An 18984-nucleotide genomic window follows, 5' to 3' on the forward strand; every position below is an offset into this window, starting at 1 on the left:
CGAAGGCCTGCATGGTGATAGCGTCCCTGACGTCAAAAATCTCAAGCCTCTGAAAGGCAAACTTCCGCAAATCGACGCCGAACCGGGTCTTCTAGCAATCAAACAATCCCGACACGGCTGGCATGACGACAGCATACTGGACGTTGCAACGATCAAAGATTCCATATCTAACTCTGCTTCTCCGAGCAAAAACGAGCCAGATCGTCTAGCTACTGAGTCATCCCTTCAAGGCTTGTTTAACAGACCCAGACTTCGTTCAAGTCCTTTCGCCCACCTTCACGGGACCAGAGGGAATTGCGTCCGACATGGCAGGAAGCCAGTTCTGCTGGAAGATCCGTCAACTAAAGATGAGGTTTGTCCGGATTGTATCGAGGAGCTGCGAATTCGAAATCGAGAACGCTCTGAGARGGCGCTGAGAAGGAGGCGGGGAGGATTGGTGGCGGGAAAGGAGATCTAGGTTTGGGAGGAGAGGATGTGCGATGTCGTTTTTCAACCACCTATGTATGTGGTCCTAGATTTGAAATGACTGAAACAATTTTGATTGTTCTCATCTCTCCACAAAACGTGGAAGTGTTCGATTTCGCTGCGTCTCTCGTATCTACATCAATTACAGCTGTCCGTCATTCGTCTCATTTGCATGCGAAAGAAAGAAGGCGGTCCTACAACAAAGACCAGAACCCTCGCTTGGAAGACATTATCCCTCAAGAGAACTCCACACCTTTCCCTCCTCTATTGGCGGCCTCCATCCTTCTCGCACGCTCAGCCCTCCTCCTCCTTCGATTATTATCGAAATTGCTCAGATCCGTTCCAGTGCCCATATCCGTCCCATCGTTGGCATTCCCTGGACTGCCCACCATCCCACTCCCCGCAGGCCCAGTCGCTTGCGATAAGACCTGTGAGGAATGTCCTGGAGGAACAGGAGGGAGGTTCAATTCCGAATCTCTCCTGGCTGCTCCCCCGGTATTGGACATTGCGGGTGGAGGAGGAATGTTCTTGATGGGTTGCTGGCTGGAATTTCGAATGTGATTCCCGTTTCGACGATATCTCCCCCCACCGTCGTCGTTGTCGACACCGGAGCTTAGACTCGAGTTCCGTCGGGTCTTCTTCTTGTCTCCTCCACGTTTTCGCGAGGCGCGTTCTGCGGCTGCTTCCTCATCATTGAGGCGACGAAGAGTGACGTGTCGGCCGTCGGGGTGCATGTTGACTTTGACGCTGACGGGAGGACTTGCTTGTGGGTTGATGCCGGAGCTGGTGTTGACTTGAGAGATGGAGGCGGAGGTTGCGCTCGCACGGCGGGTTTGGTTCGCGCCATACCGAGTTTGAGAATCAGGCCTTGCACTTCGTCGAGATGGAGATTCAGATTGAGTTCTTTGATGATGGCCTGCTGCAAGTCCCGCTGCTGCGCCGCCCGTATCTGCCAGACCAGCTGGGAAGTTGCTGACCGGCTGGCTTGGGTTCTGGTGATCTCCAACGAGTCTTGAAGGATCGGGGTTCATGACTCCTTGCGGCATCTGTAAAGATCCTGGCGGTGGCGGTAGGTAGTCTAGCGGTCTTGCTGCATTGGGTGGCGGACCCGGTGGAGGCGGAGGCAAGTCGAACACGACCTGCTGCTGCTGCTGCTGCTGCTGCTGTTGATGGTGCGACTGCTGGTATGGGTCGTGATAGGGCGGCTGTGGTGGCTGTGGATGTTGTTGCTGCCACGGCTGCTCGCTTTGATATTGACCTTGCGGCAACAAACTAGTTGCAGCCGGCAGTGGAGGATGGGAGGTATCAGGTCTGACGCTCGGGCTGCCCAAAGTATGGTCCTGTGCTGTTGGCCCGGTCATGATAGTATCTGACAGGCTATCCCGCCTGCCACTCGCATCCTGCGCTCGCGGATATCGATCTGAATTGCGGCGGTTGAAGCTCGCTTCGTGCTGCAATTCTTGCTTTCTGACCTTTTCGAGCCTGTCATCCTCTCTGCGATTCTTCCGCCTCTGATTCCAATCCCGAAGTCCGGCAATTGCACCCATAGTGGCAATGCTTTCTCTCAGATTTGGGCCTTCAGCCGCCATTTGCCTTCGTGGAGGCGCAAAGCTGGTGGCTTCAGAGTAGGAGAGTGAGTCGACACTATGGCGCGTTCTATTTGATGGCCGCGTCGGTGTCATGGGCTGCGTGTCTGCTATGTGAACTCGCCGGTTGCCCCTCTGATCCTCTGGCGAGAAAGGGGCTTGGCCTGCTTCAACGCGAGAAACGTCCGTTTGACTGACCATACTTTGATGACGTCCATGTTGCGGTGGCGGTCTATAGCTGACTTCAGAGTCGACGTACCCGTCCTTGCGCTTCTTTTTGCTCCCGAATAAGCTCTTGACGCCCTGGAAAGCCGCAATACCTGCAGCACCTCCCACTAGTCGATTACGCCAGGTGTTATCCTGCGGTCTGTCATCTTTGTCGTCCCAGCTCTCGGGAGACATCTCCGATTCGTTGTGTCTCGGTCGGTGTGGGGTTTGCTGGTCATTGTACTGCCCATGTGGAGGTGGTCCGCCCTGCGGTCTTCTACCTGGAGTGCCAGGTCGACCGTACTGCACGGGAGGCCCTATTGAGGTGGCCTCGGAATATGCTGAGGGACCAGGTGGTCCTCCGTGTCTCCGGTCGTCTCTTCGGTCGCTTCTATCGTCTCTACGCTCGTCTCTCCGGTCATAATCGCTTTCCTTCTCATCGATCTCCTTACGATCTTGTCGTCCTTTCCACCACTTGTAAGCTCCGGCAGCTCCTGCTCCGACTAACAGCTTCTTTCCCCAGCCGGAAGACTTGTCTTCGTCTCTCCGCCGATCACGCGTCATGTCAGTCCGGCTACCGGTGAGGTAGCTGCCGGTGTAGTCGGAGTAGTAATCGGAAGGGTAATCGGAATGTGGTCCAGGGAGGGGAACTCCTGCTCCAAAACGAGGCTTGTTTCGGTATTCGAGCGTGAGGTAAGCCAATATGACCAACGCTCCATACAGAGCGTACAAGATGAATAGTGCTTTGGGCGAGCCGTATAGCGTCAATCCCAGAGCGACCTGAACGAATGCCAAGATTGCAACAGAACGGCCAAAGATTCGATGAAGGTGCACCTTGAGCGGGATTGTAGGATGTGCAGTCTTCCTCTTGCGTTCTCGTTTCGACATCCACCAGCCGTAGAGGAACTGTACAAGAACAGCGACGTATATGGCGACTCCAATACCGTGGTGGGGATTTGACAAGCTCCTCTCCGGTCCAACTGCAAACCAGCCCAATACCAGGACGACTGTAGCCGCAAAGACGGTCAAGATTTGGAGGTATACATGCAGCTTGTATGCAGTGCGTCCGGATGCATGGTAGAAGCGCGCAATGAAGATTGCAGCAGGCACAATAACCAAGAAGGTGATTGCAGCCATGATACCATGACCCATGATCAGGTTATGGTATTGAGGCAGGTCTCGAAAGCGATTCCCCATGCCATTGTATTGCATCGTCGCGAAGTTGAGGCCTTGCAGATTTGGTAGCAGGAAGCTGTTGCGATCGCTATCCCACGTTCCATCGCCCACGGCCATGGTATTGCTGTCGTAGGAGCTGGTGCCCGGGCCGGACAGGCCATCCGTTGTCGCCATGGCCATGAAGTGCTCGATCGATCGGTGGTTGGTGTGCCCTTTAGGCCAATGTTGCGCGAACGGCGCTCTCAGTTGTCAGAGGCCGTGGCCACAGCATTGTGTGAGAATGCTCCCATGCACCCGTGTGCAGTTGATGGGGTTGGAAAGTGGGCAGCGGTGTGGGTTCCAGACGATGTGGCGGCGGGGTGGGGTATCTCGATGCGCTGTCGTTGCGACGGATGGCTTGCTGATATTGTCGTAACGATGGTCGGTTCTTTTGTGGGATGGGATGAAGACTGTCCCAGGAGATTGAGCGCGAGTGTGAGAAAGCGTCTTAGCGACGACTGCTCAACCAAGGATAACTAACGTTTAGAGCTGCAAATTGTGTGGTGCTCATCATAGCCAGCGCTGACGGAGTCTTGTTGATGGCCGATGCTTCGTCCCGGCTCCCACGGCAACGCCGCTTCGACCTTTCGATTCAACATCCCAGCCTCGCAGATCTGCACCTGTTCGATGAATTGGCACGACAGAGGCCATTTTGTGAACAATGGACGTGGTTGAAGATGGAGAGCAGGTAACGGCAGAAGACTCTACAATTATGTTGCATGTGCCCGCATTCCAACCTCCTGGTGACTGGAGCTCTGGAAATGCATTCCTCAGCCAATGCCACAGGGTCCAGCTTGTGAAGGCCACCTCATACTTCGTCGCATTCGTGTTGTTACTACGGTCGGTCAGAAGCACCTAGTAGTCGGTCGTACACGGTTGTGATTAGTTCGTCATGGCGAAATCACATTGTCAGCGGATAAAAAGACAGGATAGCCATGATGTTGAACTCTGTATAGGTTCTACAGCGAAGCGGGTGCATCAATTGCGCATTCTCCCTTCTTCTGTATCACAACAGGGCCTACCATATTGTACCACCAGACTGTTGATATGAAGACGATGTCTCACATCAAAGAAGTAACTGGAAGATTCATTCTGTTTCCCAGCCCGCACAATTGTTCGCGGGTCGCCTTGCACATGCGGCCTCAGCTCCACGATTTGCGACGTCCGTGCTCGGTACGTCTCGAAGCTTCCATCTGCTGCAGGTCTTTTTATTCCACCTTCCAGCTCCTACCAAACACTTCTCAGATCACTTCCACTTTCACATTCTCACAAACCTCTCAAGATACCCGACCACTCCACACCGGTCACTCCAACCGCAGCACTGATCTTGTACAGACAAGAATGTGAGTGTTCAGCAATCCTTCCCCAGTACAGCCAGCCCATCACATTACGAAACTTTGTTCAGCAAGCGCTGTTTGCCCGAGTTCCAATCTCTGCAACTCTTCCTCCTTCTCCCCACTCCATTCCATCTAACAATCAATCATCAATCATCAATCAACCATCGACAGCGTACTGACTACCCCGGCAGAACCTCATCACACCCCACATCACCGCACATCCACCGCAATCATGTCGGCCGAGACCTTTGAGTTCCAGGCCGAGATCTCGCAGCTGCTCTCCCTCATCATCAACACCGTCTACTCCAACAAGGAGATCTTCCTGCGAGAACTCATCTCCAACTCTTCCGATGCGCTAGACAAGATTCGCTACGAGGCGCTGTCCGACCCCAGCAAACTCGACTCTGGCAAGGATCTCCGCATCGACATCATTCCCGATGAGGCCAACAAGACCCTCACTCTCCGCGATACCGGTATTGGCATGACCAAGGCCGACCTCGTTAACAACCTCGGAACCATTGCCCGCTCTGGCACCAAGCAGTTCATGGAGGCACTCACTGCAGGCGCCGACATCAGCATGATTGGTCAGTTTGGTGTTGGTTTCTACTCCGCATACCTCGTCGCCGACCGCGTGACCGTCGTCTCAAAGCACAACGATGACGAGCAGTACATCTGGGAGTCATCCGCCGGTGGCACATTCACTCTCGCACAAGACACCGARGGTGAGCAGCTCGGTCGTGGTACCAAGATCATCCTCCACCTCAAGGAGGAGCAAACCGACTACCTCAAGGAGGCCAAGGTCAAGGAGGTTGTCAAGAAGCACTCCGAGTTCATCTCATACCCCATCTACCTCCACGTATTGAAGGAGACCGAGACTGAGGTTCCTGATGAGGACGCCGAGGAGTCAAAGGATGACGACGACAACAAGCCCAAGGTCGAGGAGGTCGACGATGACGAGGAGGAGAAGAAGCCTAAGACCAAGAAGGTCAAGGAGAGCAAAGTCGAGGAGGAGGAGCTCAACAAGACCAAGCCCATCTGGACCCGAAACCCTGCAGACATTTCGCAGGAGGAGTACGGCGCTTTTTACAAGTCGCTGTCCAACGACTGGGAAGATCACCTCGGTGTAAAGCACTTCTCCGTCGAGGGTCAGCTCGAGTTCCGGGCCATCCTCTTTGTGCCCAAGCGCGCACCATTCGACCTCTTCGAGACCAAGAAGACCAAGAACAACATCAAGTTGTACGTGCGTCGCGTTTTCATCACCGATGATGCCACCGACCTCATTCCAGAGTGGCTCTCCTTCGTCAAGGGTGTCGTCGACTCTGAGGATCTCCCACTTAACCTGTCTCGTGAGACCCTCCAGCAGAACAAGATCATGAAGGTGATCAAGAAGAACATTGTCAAGAAGACCCTCGAGCTCTTCCAGGAGATCGCCGAGGACAAGGAGCAGTTCGACAAGTTCTACACCGCTTTCGGCAAGAACATCAAGCTCGGAATTCACGAGGACGCACAGAACCGCAACGCGCTTGCCAAGCTCCTGCGGTTCAGCTCCACCAAGTCTGGTGACGAGGCCACCTCCCTCCAGGACTACATCACTCGCATGCCCGAGCACCAGAAGCAGATGTACTACATCACCGGCGAGTCCACCAAGGCCGTTGAGAAGTCGCCCTTCCTCGACGCCCTCAAGGCCAAGAACTTCGAGGTCTTGTTCCTCACCGACCCAATCGACGAGTACGCTTTCACCCAGCTCAAGGAGTTCGAAGGCAAGAAGCTTGTCGACATCACCAAGGACTTTGAGCTTGRGGAGACCGAGGATGAGAAGAAGCAGCGCGAGGAGGAGGAGAAGGAGTACGAGAGCCTCGCCAAGTCGCTCAAGAACGTGCTCGGTGACAAGGTCGAGAAGGTTGTTGTCAGCCACAAGCTCGCCGGCTCACCGTGCGCCATTCGTACCGGCCAGTTCGGTTGGTCCGCCAACATGGAGCGTATCATGAAGGCACAGGCTCTCCGTGACACCTCCATGTCTAGCTACATGAGCAGCAAGAAGACCTTTGAGATCTCGCCCAAGAGCCCGATCATCAAGGAGCTCAAGAAGAAGGTCGAGGCCGATGGCGAGAACGATCGTACCGTCAAGAGCATTACCACCCTCCTCTACGAGACCTCTCTCCTCGTCTCCGGATTCACCATTGAGGAGCCAGCCGACTACGCCGAGCGCATCCACAAGCTCGTGTCTCTTGGCCTCAACGTCGACGAGGATGTCGAGACCGAGGCGGAGGCTGCTGCACCAGATGCCGCGCCCGCTGCGGCCGCTGGCGAGAGCGCCATGGAGGAGGTTGACTAGATGTATGACGCATGACGGTCGATGTTTGTTACGTGCTCAATGAGTGAACCTTTACGCGGAACTTTGGCATACAGAGCAGGCGTTCTGTGTGGATGGAATAAAAAGGGAGTGAAGTGCATCTTCCTTCAGTCATGTACTCGTAGTAGCTTCTCTGACAATTCTGATGAATGAAAAGAACTTGTTAATACTGCAAACTTGTTTTGGTCTGGAGGTGAATTCATCCCATGTGTTGCCGACGATGTGAAAGTGGTGTTTTTGATCAGTCATCCAGACCTGCTTCACCTCATCTTCTGGCGGTGGATGTTGACCGCCCGCATAAGTTGCACCAACCTCGCGTGGCTGTCGATACATGAACCAGTCACTCTAGCCATTGGTGCACTGATCGCAGGTCCTGGTCTCTTCGCTTGTAAAACTTTGAGGCAAGCAGCAGTAAGTACTTGTCGACCGATTTCTTCCATGCATTCGGTAGCTGACCGAAACAAAGTGTCTCCCACGGCAAGGATGGGAATATGGCATTTGAGACACCCAGCGAGGAATTACGATCGCAGCTCATCTACCATCAACATCCGATCAAGATACTCACGAAAGATGCAGTAGCTATGGAGACTCAAGCTCGTTTGAAAAGAATCCTCACTACCCCAACCCTTACCCTAGGTCTCTTACTCCCTGGGCGATGGAGTTCGCAGGCACAAGACTACCGGCTAGTGAGGGAGCTGGGAGCATACTTCTCATGGTCTTTGACCTGATCCGAACCTCATTGGATAATGCCTAGGAAGGGACCGAGTCTACGGATTACAGCTGGAATATGAGCCGCGCGGCTGACTCCTTGCTTTGCTTTGCTCCCTGGTACAGACCAACAAGCCGTCGTCTCATCACTCTGGCATCATTTACATTCATGATCCCTGTGAGCATGGTAWACACGCCCAGACCCAGCATTTGCTACCCGCATTTTTCATATACCGAGATGGATTCACATTCCAGTGTACCTAATCACTCTTGCCGTCCGGTCAGGAATGAGTGGCGTTTAGTCAAATCGTGACGGTGTCTTCATGATACATCGAGTGAATCTGCTCTCAAGTCAATCTGAACCCGGATCACACCGGACCGACAGCGTGAACKAGGTGCCCAACCATGAGATGCTTCTTATCACGGGTTTTGCTGGTTGCGGCTTTCCTTGGTCTCTCTTCTGGACAAACAACGACATGTCCCGGCGCTGCCGATGGAACTATAATCAACAATAGCGCTGGAGTGCCATATCGTATCTACTGCGCTGGGGATTTCTCCCAAGATCTTACGGTTGTGAACGCCATTCGGTCGTTTGATGCGTGCCTTCTTGCGTAAGTCAACCTGAAAAACAGACGATGGTGGTAGACTGCTCGATACATTGAACGCCTTACGGGTAATATTGGTCCACACACTAATTCTCAATTCCAGATGTGACAGGACCGCCCGTTGTTTAGCTGCGGTATGGGATAAGAGCGAGACATGCTATCTGAAGCCTGCCAATGGAGTCCTTAGCAGCGGCAATGCATACGTTGGGGTAAGAGTCAATGGTGCGGTTGGGGCAACATTCTCTACGTGAGTTATCTACAAAGGAAGTGGTTTCTCCCAGCTAACATGGATTTCACAGCACTTTTACACCTACATTCACACGGACGTATGAACAATGAAGCTCTYTGCTGTAAGATCTTGTCGTTGACATTGTGTAGGGAGACGACGAGTAACATCGCTACAACTACTGCGGTGACGACGCGATTGGTAACGTTTACGACTACATCAGTGCAGACGTCGCTTGTGGTTTCTACAGCGCCTGGTAAGATCCCACTCTTGGAATACCTCGTAGCAGATGAGACCTAATTTTCGTAGGCACTACTGTGATTTCGACACAGACCAACACGGCTACTACCACTGTCCTATCGAGCTTTCCTGTCACCACGACCATAGTCTCAGTACAGACCACCACCTTGACCACGCGTACTGTGGAGACCTCTTTGATTGTTTCAATGGCCCCAGGTGAGTAGTGCCAGTCAAAAAGACAAATTGGAATCATTTTCCTGACGTCTCGCAGGAACCACTGTCACAAATACCCAGACAAATACCGCAACGAGCGTTATCGTGTCTAGCATCCCGGTCACGACAACGGCCATATCGTACCAGACAAGTACCTTCACGACGAGCGTTCTGCAAACTACTCAAGTGGTCTCGACTGCTCCGGCATCTACAGTCACTTCAACGGTTCTCRGTACAATAATCAGCACTAGCGTGAGCACAGTAGTGTCTACTGTTGTCTCCAGCTTTGTCGAGGTAAGCTGTAACTCATCGACGAGTCACCTGCATCAATCCTTGGATGGATATCTGCTTTATGTGGCAATTCGGAGAGTAGTAAAGTGTGAAGCTCAAATCCTCAACCATCGCATGACCATGTCGTGATCTATTCCCCTATCTTACAGTGATTAGCTAACATCCCGCTCACAGACTACCACTCGGCCATCGATTCTCGTATCAACAGCAACCGCGACGGCCATTCAGACGGTGCCAGGACCGCCAGGGCCAACTACGACCGCTATCCAGACCCAATCCACGGTGGTCGTCTCGACAGTGCCTGGTAGGAACCGTGTCCTATCCTGGAGACATTCRAWGCTGACTTTTCCCAGGAAATACGATTGTGTCCACTGCGTTCAGCACCATAGTCTCTACGGTAACCAGCACGATCACGACGACGGCTACCAATTCTGCGGTCTCGACATATGTTACCACTTTTGTCACGAGTTATGTAGAGGTGAGATCTCCTTCTCCGTTCCAAGTCAGGATGCCGTCATTTAATCGCTCATTGGCCCTCAACTCATTTCGGAGACGCTTTTTCGGCTCGTTGATGTAGCTGAAACTCCAATCACAGACTGTCACGCAACTGGTCGTGTCTACGGCGAGAGCAACCGAAACTACAACAGCGATAGTTACAGGACCCACACAAACGGTGTCGGGACCCACCATCATAAGAACCACAACTGCAATAGGCACAGAGACGGTCTCTGGTCCAGTCCAAAGTGCTCCTGCGGTGACGATAACAGTGTGAGTGAGTACATGCACCCGCTTCTGGGTATCTACATGCTGTTCCCAAGTCAATTTTGAGCTCACGATCTCCTAGGCGCAGGACCACGACGACCACAACCTCCTCCTTCTCCAGCAGCAGTATCACACCGCGATCCGTATCCAATACGCTCACATCAACGAGTCCACCGCCAACAAGAAGTTCGTCCTTGTTAGGATCCACAGCATTGCCCACAGACTTCTCGAACGCTGGAGCTTGGTGCTGCGTGGCTTGATGAGCGCCACTCCGCAGATCGAGACTTTAACCCAGGAGCCTTGACGAACATTGAGATGATCCGGAGGTCATGTATCATTCGCGATGACGCCTCACGGCGAGTCGCTACCCGTTTATAGCAAACGCCGGAGCTGCGTTCGAAAAGTATCCAGGCATGTTTTGCCGATGCAGCCTTTCAATCTAGGGACGTGATTGGAGAAGCATTCGTAAAAGCAATCCATGGAATTCGATAGCGAAATAATATCATATAGACAGTTTCGAGACAGCCACAACGCCCAAGATGTGGTTACACGAGACGAGTTGTAGTTAGTTTCCCCTTGCTCATTTGAGCTGCATGACTGATGATGCGGACCCGAATCTCAAGAGCAAAACACGAATGCAGAGTGAGCGATGTTGGCGACATGTCTTGCTGCGATTGCCTATTCGGAGCAGGTGACTCATTAACGAAAAGCAATTCATGGTACTCACCACTCGCCCTTATTAAGCAATGAAGCAGACCCAGCCTGTTGTTTGGTCCGGTACTATGGGGTTCCTGGCGGAGTCGCGTGAGAGCTAATGGTCCAGGATCTGCGGGTGATATTGATTGTTGAACAGGGATGTGCATGCAGGAGGCGCTGTTATGCATGGTGTGTGCCATGTGGTGTAGACACACCGAACTGTATCGCAATCTATCAATCTCCGAACGTGTGTGTTGTGGAAGTTGACTGTATAGCAGCTGGACCAATGGGAGGATGAATGTGAGGGCCAAGTGGGCGCGTCCAGTCGATCCTCCCGTCAGCTTGAAAGACATCAACAGATTGCTGTGCGATGCCTTGTGTTGTTTGCGTGCAAGATGGCTTTGGATGGTCGCACTCGCCCGCCGTCAATGGCAGCAGCATCAGGGCTTGTCATTTCTAGGAAGGTGCAATCTGCCGATGATGAGACTACCTTCTGGCTCAGCTCCGGATGGCGGGTCGAGTTTCCGGCTCGACTGGACCGCGTGTGTGCAGTGAGTAAAATGCCGTGTTCGAGCGCCACCCGCCGACGGGCCAAGCTAACTTGGTGGATATTCGATAGATTCCCCTGCCGCATTTGGGAAGCAGCAGTCACATGCGGGCAAGACTAGACGCATGCTTTTTGCTGGAGAGCGATCCGCCGCGAGAGGGTTTCGGGTCTTTTAATACCACGCGGCCGCCGCGCTGCCCATCTTCATTTCCAACGCTTCCGTCGTCCTTCGAAGCTCCAACGAGGAACAACGCTGCAGCTCATCTTGCCTGCTGTCGGAATCGCGTCCGTTTCGGGGCTCGAGCAAGGGTCTGTTCGCACTCTCCGAGTCGGGCTTGGTGCTGGTGGATCGTCGCACGAGGTGTCTGGGCTCTGCAGGTCGTTCTTCTTTGTTGTTGAGCGACATACTCGTCTGCCTCCGAGTTTCGACTGCGGTTTTGCCGGGCGTCTTTTCGCGTTGAGTATGCGACGGCGGTACAGTGTTGAGGTGCGATGATACAGCACTCTTGCCTTTGCTGTCGAGCTGGGAACCCTCGTCGATGCGCGAGCACGAGCGGGCCCGTACGACCGCCGAACGGACACAACGACCAGCACACTCCTCGACCGACATTCACTTACGCTTGGTCGCTCCTTCTTCTCTGCTGCCTACTGTTCCTTCCCAATGGTGTTACTGCAGGACGGATATATGGAGGTAGCGAGCTGCTACCGCGTGAGCTCATATTCGACCGAAGCGAACCGCCATCTCGAATGCCACTGCTAGCAAGGCAGGATCTCTCCGAACCCACGCCGTCGACGACCGCGAAACCGAAGGGAGCAAAGACATCTGCCACGGCAAGCAGTATACAGACCGCTATCCAGACCGGAGCAGCAGCACTTCCACGGCCATTTGACTCCAGCATTGGCACCAACTTTACATCTTCTTCATGTCCAGACTTCTTCAACGACTTTCTCAGCAACCAGACCTTCAACGACTGTCTGCCATTTTCGTTACTTCTTCAGGTGAGCACTACCAAGTAGATCAGAATGTTTGAACGGTTCTAACCACAATCACAGACATCCAACAGCTTCTTTACAGCTTCCCGTTCCCTCGTCCGACTCACTCAGACTCTAGACGCCACATGTAAAGTAAACCTGGACCAATGCACAGCCGCAATGGCCAGCTGGGCACAAGAAATCAAGCAAACAGATCGCTGCGGTCAAGACCTAGAAATGGAAAACCCAGTAGTGACACAAGCATACAACGGCTTCGTCTCATACAAGCCACTCTACCAAGCCGCCTGTCTCCTCGACGCAGGCGGCAACTACTGCTTTGCCAACGCAGCAACAAACGCCTCGGCTCCGACGAGCAGTTACATATACTACCTACCTCTCGGAGTAGAGCTTCCCGGAGGATCTCGACCGGCATGCACGACCTGTCTGCAAAATACCATGGCCGTCTTCGCAGAAGCCGCTGCCAATAAATCTCAGCCTCTTAGTGCGGACTATGTCGGCGCGGCTGAACAGGTCCAGATGACTTGTGGACCTTCTTTTGTGGGAGCTGCGGTACAGATTTCGGCGGCAACACCCACCACCTCCTCCATCATCACCTCTCGCAGTCTTGGAGGGCTTCTTATTCTTTCGGCCATTTTGATGACGAGCTTGTAGAAGAAGATCAAGTGCTGATCTAGTTTTTTGGAAATTTGAGGATTGATTTAGCGAAGGCGTCTCTGGGCATGTTGTTGACAGTCTCTTGGGGCACATTCAAACCGCAGTTCCATAGCCTGCGGAGTTTTTTTTTCTCTTTGAAAGCGCATTTTGCGACAGACGACATCTTATAGAGACGACATTCATAAGAGACATAAGAGACATTGATTGCTTTCATGGCATTTGGCAGTGAAATTGTACAAATTTTTGTTGGCTACATGGACTAAACATCGGACAGGGCATGAGGGGTATATTGCCGCTCAAGACAGATACAAAGGAGATGGTCATCATGTCATTCAGTCATATGTCGTCCCTTGCATGTCCCCGCCTAAAAACAATAGGCATTGGTGGGCAACTCTTGCGCAATTTCGCGCCTATCCTGGCCCTTGGCCTCTCCGTTCTCAGCACCGCCAGGAGTGCTGATTTGAGATGCTCTCTTGTCGGAATTCGACGTGACTTTGCTGAGCTGGAGGTTTCGTGGCCCGGATTCGACAGGTGTGATTTCGTCGTGCTGCTCATTGCTCATTGAAGAATGTGAGCGCTGCGGCGATGCTGTTCCTGTAGCGGAGCTCAGGGACTGTGTCCGAATGAGACTCCTGCTTTTCGGAAAGTCATGAGACCTGTAGGCTGGAGGGCGAAGCTCGAACTCTTCGAGTAATTCCATTCTCCAGTTGACCCTGACCCTTTTACCTCCGCAGATCRAGACGTCGCTGGCTCGAGGCGCGTCTACGAGTAGCAKTGGCAAACATCTGCGTAGGTAGCGCTGCATCTGAGCAGGTGATCGAATGTGTGGCGGCGCCCATTTGCCGTCCAGGTCGAAGTTCTCGGGCGAGGTTGCGTAGATCATATCGTTCGACATCACGGAATTCACGGTGGATGATGTCGTTTGCCGCACGACAGAGGGACGAGTTGGAGCTTCAACCGAAGGTGCAGTGTCTAACCTCGTCAGAGCAGCCACCTCCTCTCGGAAAAGCGTCATGTCAGCCTCATCTTCCTCGCGCGTGGGCGAATTCGTCTGATCATGGGTGGGTTCTGGAATAGAAGCCTGCCTTTCCGTCGCGAGATCTGGATACATTGTTTGGAAGATGCGCTCCTGCTCAGCTAAGAGGCTTGGAGCATTGAGATCGGCGGCCGTCGGTCTCGGTCTCCTTCGTCGCCTGGGAACAGTGCATTGCCTTGGTATGCTGCGGTCGTCGATGGGCTGCGCAATGTCTATCGCAGAGCCAATAGCGAACATGAATGCGTGGATGCCCTCCTCCTCGGGACCGGAGAGCAGGATTTGCTCCGTCTCGGCTCGTAATCTGAGGGTCGTGTGCTCCACTGGCTTGAACATCTCCGTGTCTTTCTGCCAGGCCCGTCGTCTCGCACTAGAGGGAATGAAATGAGCAAAACGAGTTTGCGGAACCAGCACCGTGTGCTCGACATCGGGAGCCAGTCCAACTTCAGCATGCTGTAGCGTATAAGAGTAAATCAACTTTCCAGGTGCTCCATCTTTGAGTCGGTATAGACTCAGCATTGTTCCGCGAACAGTTGCGTAGACTTCCTTCCAATCACTCGCGACAGCATCTGCCAGCGGGCTAAATGATTCAACACATAGATGGAGCTTGGCTTGTGCAAAAACGCTGCAGGAGTATTCTGGCAAGTCCTCGGCACCGTCAATTATAGATTCCTTTCTGCATCTCACGGCGCTCTGATAGTTGGGAGGTGCATCGTTGGATGGCGAGCACGAGGTCTGGAAAGCATTGTAGTAACTTGCCAGGCGGCGAGACTGTCTCGAGGACCGACTTGCAGTTTGAATGCTCGTTCTGGCCTCCCCGACGGGTGCATCGTCTACCATGGCAGTGCGAATAGCAGAGATGTCATACTGCCGTCGCTGTGAGTCTTCCGGAATCCTCCTAGGAAACTGTCTAGGTGGGTAGTCGTCCAATAAGATATCTCGCAGGGCGGCAGTGTCATATTGCCGTCTTTGATCAGTCTCGGCAATTCTGTGCGGAAAGACTCGAGGCGGGTAGTCTTCTTCCAACGAGGCGTCTCGAATGGAAACGGTATCATAATGCCGCCGCTGCTCGCTCTCAGCGGTCAGATAAATGGAGTCTCTCGGCGCGAGCACTGAAAGTGCATCGCGAAGCGCAGCAGTATCATACTGCCGCCGTTGCTCGGTTTCGGCGGTCAGCATTGCGAATGTCCTCGTAGATGGCTATTATCCAGCAATGGTCATCCAGGCGGGAAGTAGAAATGTACGTCGTATGTCCGGGCTTTCCGGTCACACGATATTTCGTGAGTGGTAGTGTGATCTCGGCCAGCTGTCCCGCACTCTACTTCGGCATTGTAGCACGCAGTGCAAGTGCAAGGTAGGCCTGGCGTGACAAGTGGTATGTATTCTCCCGCCAAACGCGAATCGAGTGAAGGAGAAAGATCAGAGGCAATGACCAACGATTGCGAGCCGTTTGGGCGCCGTTGCGTCCCTCGCTTGGCAATAGTCTTGTGATCGGGGTGCCTGGGGGTTCCCCGCAGATGATGAAGCTGTGGCGAGAATGCGGCAGGGATTGCTGATGTTGGATGAGTGAGCGAGTAGGTACACAGTGTCCGCGGGGCGTGGAGGGATTGTGCTATGTACATAGGTATTCCGCCTCTGCTACGTGCGCACGAGTCATCTTTAAAAGACGGTGGAACTGCCTAACCTCCTACTAGTCTGGATCTCCATGAGAGAGCGAGGCAAAACCCAGCACAAAGTCTAGAGCACCCATGCAACCCGATTATGGAGTGTCATCCGCCCGAGAGAAAGACGCCAGCGGCGGCCATGCTCGCTCGCGCACGGCCCAGATGGCACGTGGACCCGGCCTCCTCCACACCACCACGCGTCTCCATTCTCGGCTATCATTCACGCGATGACCAACTTGGACGCTGCTGTCTGCTGGGGTATGTCTAAGGTGGGCAATAACATATGACCTCTGTGTCTCAGTGATATCAGTTGWGCCCTCCACCAGCAGAAATTCGGATTCCACCGCACGTCTTCGGGATTTCCAAGGCTTGAGGATGAGGATCCGCGGCACCTCTTAGTGCCCACTGAATATCGGATTTCTTGCCCAAGCAGTCCTAACAATCTTCGCCTGGACGCTACTGACGTGTGTGCCAGGATGCAGGCTATGTTGCAAAGCACACTCGCAAATTGTCAATGTTATCGAAAGACCGTCGATTGTCGTAGTGCTGACAGAGCGCGTCAGGACTCGACCGGACAAGATTGAGCTTCTTGTTGTACACGGAATATTCCAGACTCGCGCCACCTGCAGGCTGATGAGATCGACGCGGTGCGGAATGCATTGGTCGAAAATTCAAAGCCAGAGCCACTTGGGTCGGATTTCTAGTTGCTTCGCGACTTCGGACGTCTCCGGGCACAACCTGCATCAACAGCGTCACGCCACCTTCCGTTCGGACATGAAGATTGTGAAATGAGTTGAGCAATGGATCGCAGCCTCACACAGGGCGACAATCATGTTCAAACTGATTGTGTTTCTGACAAGATCGTCGCTCCGAGGCCGATGACGAGGACGTGACGCCAAAGTCTAGTTGCCTCGACTTCTTGCCTCCCTGGTCCGCTCTCCAGGTCACAGCCAAACAAACAATTGGAATGCTGCGCCACATGCACCGTTTGCATGCTGTCTCGAATCCAAGGTTGATTTCCGCAACACATGTGATGATGAGCAGCACAAAACGCAAGGCATTGGCGGAGAAGCCAACGACTGGYGCGAAACGAGCCAAGTTGATCAAGGCTGAAGTGCCTGAGTACCACCTCACGCCATCCATCAAGAATGAAGACGGCACACTCCAGTGGCCTGCACCTCAGAAAGAGATTGATCGAGCAAGAGAGATCATCTTGGAATGGTGAGCAAGTCTGCTGACCCGAAGTGCTGCGTCAGTCCCGCAAAGAGAGGATGAGACAACATATCAGCGTCAACAACTGACTGGGGACGTGCTCATAGTGCCGAAGCCAAAAAGTCTGTTCTCATCGTACCTGACAAAGATGCTGACGGACTGAGTGCGGGTGCTATTCTGCGCCATACACTATTGCTGCTGGGTGTGCAGCCGGCTTTCATTACTGTCCATACATTGTCCAAGGGAAACACCATCCACAGTGAGGATGAACGGGCGAAAATGGCGGCCACGTCACCCGGTTACATATTTGTCATTGACCAGGGCAGCCGTCCTGGGMCTTCAATCATAGACGGACCACACACCGGACTCATCATAGATCACCACTATGCAACAGAAACCGACTTCCCGGATGGATCAGAGCATGTACGTACATCCCACGGGCTGTGGGCATAGCTGTCAGTGCGAGGGACATTGGTCGGAGGCGTTCTCACCTTTGAGCCTCTCTGTCACATCGCGAACGACTGTGCCACTGCGGAGTATCCTGGCGGCTCAGAAGGCCGAGACTCCATCGAGAGAGTAAAACCACTCTGCAAAGACCCTCGAGACGGTGGTGGGGATTGCGAGACCTTGCTTGACATTCAATTGTCCTCATATTGACCGCTCTGGGCGAGCATGGACAAGTTGCAGCTAATAACATTGCGCAGGTGACGGCATGCTTCTCACCGCCCGTGGCCACATCCGCCTTATTAACGTATACAATCTGTCGACCGTTGCATCCAGATGTCGAAGAACGCTGTGACTGGCTTTGCGTAGTACGTGCAGCAATGAGCGCACTCAGACGAGTCTGGACTTGTACTGAATTCCATTACAACAGATTGGGACCCACGGCGATCTCGGGAACACTATCAAGTGGAGCCCACCATTTCCTGATATGACCGGCACATTCAAAAAGTACACCAAGAAGCGTCTAAACGACGTCGTAAGCTTAGTTAACGCACCTCGTCGCACCGCAACTTTTGATTCTTCGTCGGCTTTCGAAGCATTATGCGACACCACCGACCCGGCCAGCGTACTGTTGAATCCTAGACTGCTAGCTGCCCGAGCTGAAGTCAACGCGGAAGTAGAGAGATGTACGCATACGCCGCCAAAGTTCTCTGCAGACGGGAAGGTCGCAGTCTTCAGGATCAACTCAGAGTGTCAAATCCATCCAGTAATAGCAACTCGTTGGGCTGGACATCTGAACAGCAAAGCTCTCGAGATCGTCTTAGTGGCCAATGAAGGCTACCTGCCAGATAAGGTAAACTTTAGCTGTCGCATCGCCAGATGTGCGCGAAGTCGAGATCCTCAAGTCAACATTATTGAGAGCCTCAAGTCATACGCAAGCCTTCCGGAAGACGAGGAAAACGAGCCTGAAGGTGGGAGACCAGGACTATTGGAGCGCATGGGAAACGACTTCGCACGAGGCCACGTGCAGGCAAGCGGTGGCATTGTCAAGAAGGGGGAATTTGAAGAACTCATGAAGAAGATGCGGATTGGAGTGAAGTCTGAAGCAAAAATGGAGAAATCTCCCAGTAAGAGCACCCAGAGTAATACCCTGTTGTCGTACTTCAAGAAAGGCTAGCTTTTGGGAATTCATGGATGAATGAAACCGTTCGACTCTCACCAGTCCTCCGCAGCAATGCAAATTGTACATTGCCTTTCGAGATTCTGCCTTGCCCCATGACAGTCTCAGCCATTGAGGAGTATCCAAATAGCCCCAAAGACCAAATTTCATCGAGAAAGCAGTTTATAAAAACGGCTTCCGGGGCTTCCGATCCGCTCACATCCTCTTGCTTGGAGGAGGAGGAGGAGGTATGTAAGTCGTATTTAGAGTTTCGACAACGTCGTCGATCAATCTTGGCCCTACCCTACGCAGCAACAACAAAGTCCCGCGATGCCTCGAAGTTGGATCGCGTCAGACATCGCAGCTRCGCAATT

General features: G+C 53.1%; 6 protein-coding genes; 4 read left to right on the forward strand and 2 right to left on the reverse strand.

Moving 5' to 3' along the window:
* Positions 1-701: 701 nt before the first annotated feature.
* Positions 702-3608, reverse strand: RCC_01403 (uncharacterized protein; the record flags this gene model as incomplete). Its single annotated transcript, XM_023766677.1, has 1 exon — positions 702-3608. One exon carries the CDS (start codon positions 3606-3608, stop codon positions 702-704), a length of 2907 nt encoding a protein of 968 aa, XP_023622445.1.
* A 1434-nt stretch (positions 3609-5042) lies between these two features.
* RCC_01404 (probable Heat shock protein 90 homolog) lies at positions 5043-7145 on the forward strand (the record flags this gene model as incomplete). Its single annotated transcript, XM_023766678.1, has 1 exon — positions 5043-7145. One exon carries the CDS (start codon positions 5043-5045, stop codon positions 7143-7145), a length of 2103 nt encoding a protein of 700 aa, XP_023622446.1.
* Positions 7146-8276: 1131 nt separating this feature from the next.
* On the forward strand, positions 8277-10409 carry RCC_01405 (uncharacterized protein; the record flags this gene model as incomplete). XM_023766679.1 has 11 exons in its annotated part: positions 8277-8482; positions 8580-8723; positions 8776-8802; positions 8855-8958; positions 9012-9158; positions 9214-9275; positions 9440-9449; positions 9621-9750; positions 9800-9924; positions 10042-10218; positions 10291-10409. The coding sequence occupies 11 exons, from the start codon at positions 8277-8279 to the stop codon at positions 10407-10409; spliced, it is 1251 nt and encodes a 416-aa protein (XP_023622447.1).
* A 1789-nt stretch (positions 10410-12198) lies between these two features.
* Positions 12199-13095, forward strand: RCC_01406 (uncharacterized protein; the record flags this gene model as incomplete). XM_023766680.1 has 2 exons in its annotated part: positions 12199-12450; positions 12505-13095. The coding sequence occupies 2 exons, from the start codon at positions 12199-12201 to the stop codon at positions 13093-13095; spliced, it is 843 nt and encodes a 280-aa protein (XP_023622448.1).
* A 367-nt stretch (positions 13096-13462) lies between these two features.
* Positions 13463-15310, reverse strand: RCC_01407 (uncharacterized protein; the record flags this gene model as incomplete). Its single annotated transcript, XM_023766681.1, has 1 exon — positions 13463-15310. The coding sequence occupies one exon, from the start codon at positions 15308-15310 to the stop codon at positions 13463-13465; it is 1848 nt and encodes a 615-aa protein (XP_023622449.1).
* Positions 15311-16828: 1518 nt separating this feature from the next.
* RCC_01408 (uncharacterized protein) lies at positions 16829-18628 on the forward strand (the record flags this gene model as incomplete). XM_023766682.1 has 4 exons in its annotated part: positions 16829-17016; positions 17115-17430; positions 17712-17819; positions 17882-18628. 4 exons carry the CDS (start codon positions 16829-16831, stop codon positions 18626-18628), a joined length of 1359 nt encoding a protein of 452 aa, XP_023622450.1.
* Between the last annotated feature and the right edge of the window lie 356 nt (positions 18629-18984).

The sequence above is a fragment of the Ramularia collo-cygni genome (genome assembly GCF_900074925.1).
Source record: "Ramularia collo-cygni strain URUG2 genome assembly, contig: RCC_scaffold01, whole genome shotgun sequence".
NCBI classification, from domain to species: Eukaryota; Fungi; Ascomycota; class Dothideomycetes; order Mycosphaerellales; family Mycosphaerellaceae; genus Ramularia; species Ramularia collo-cygni.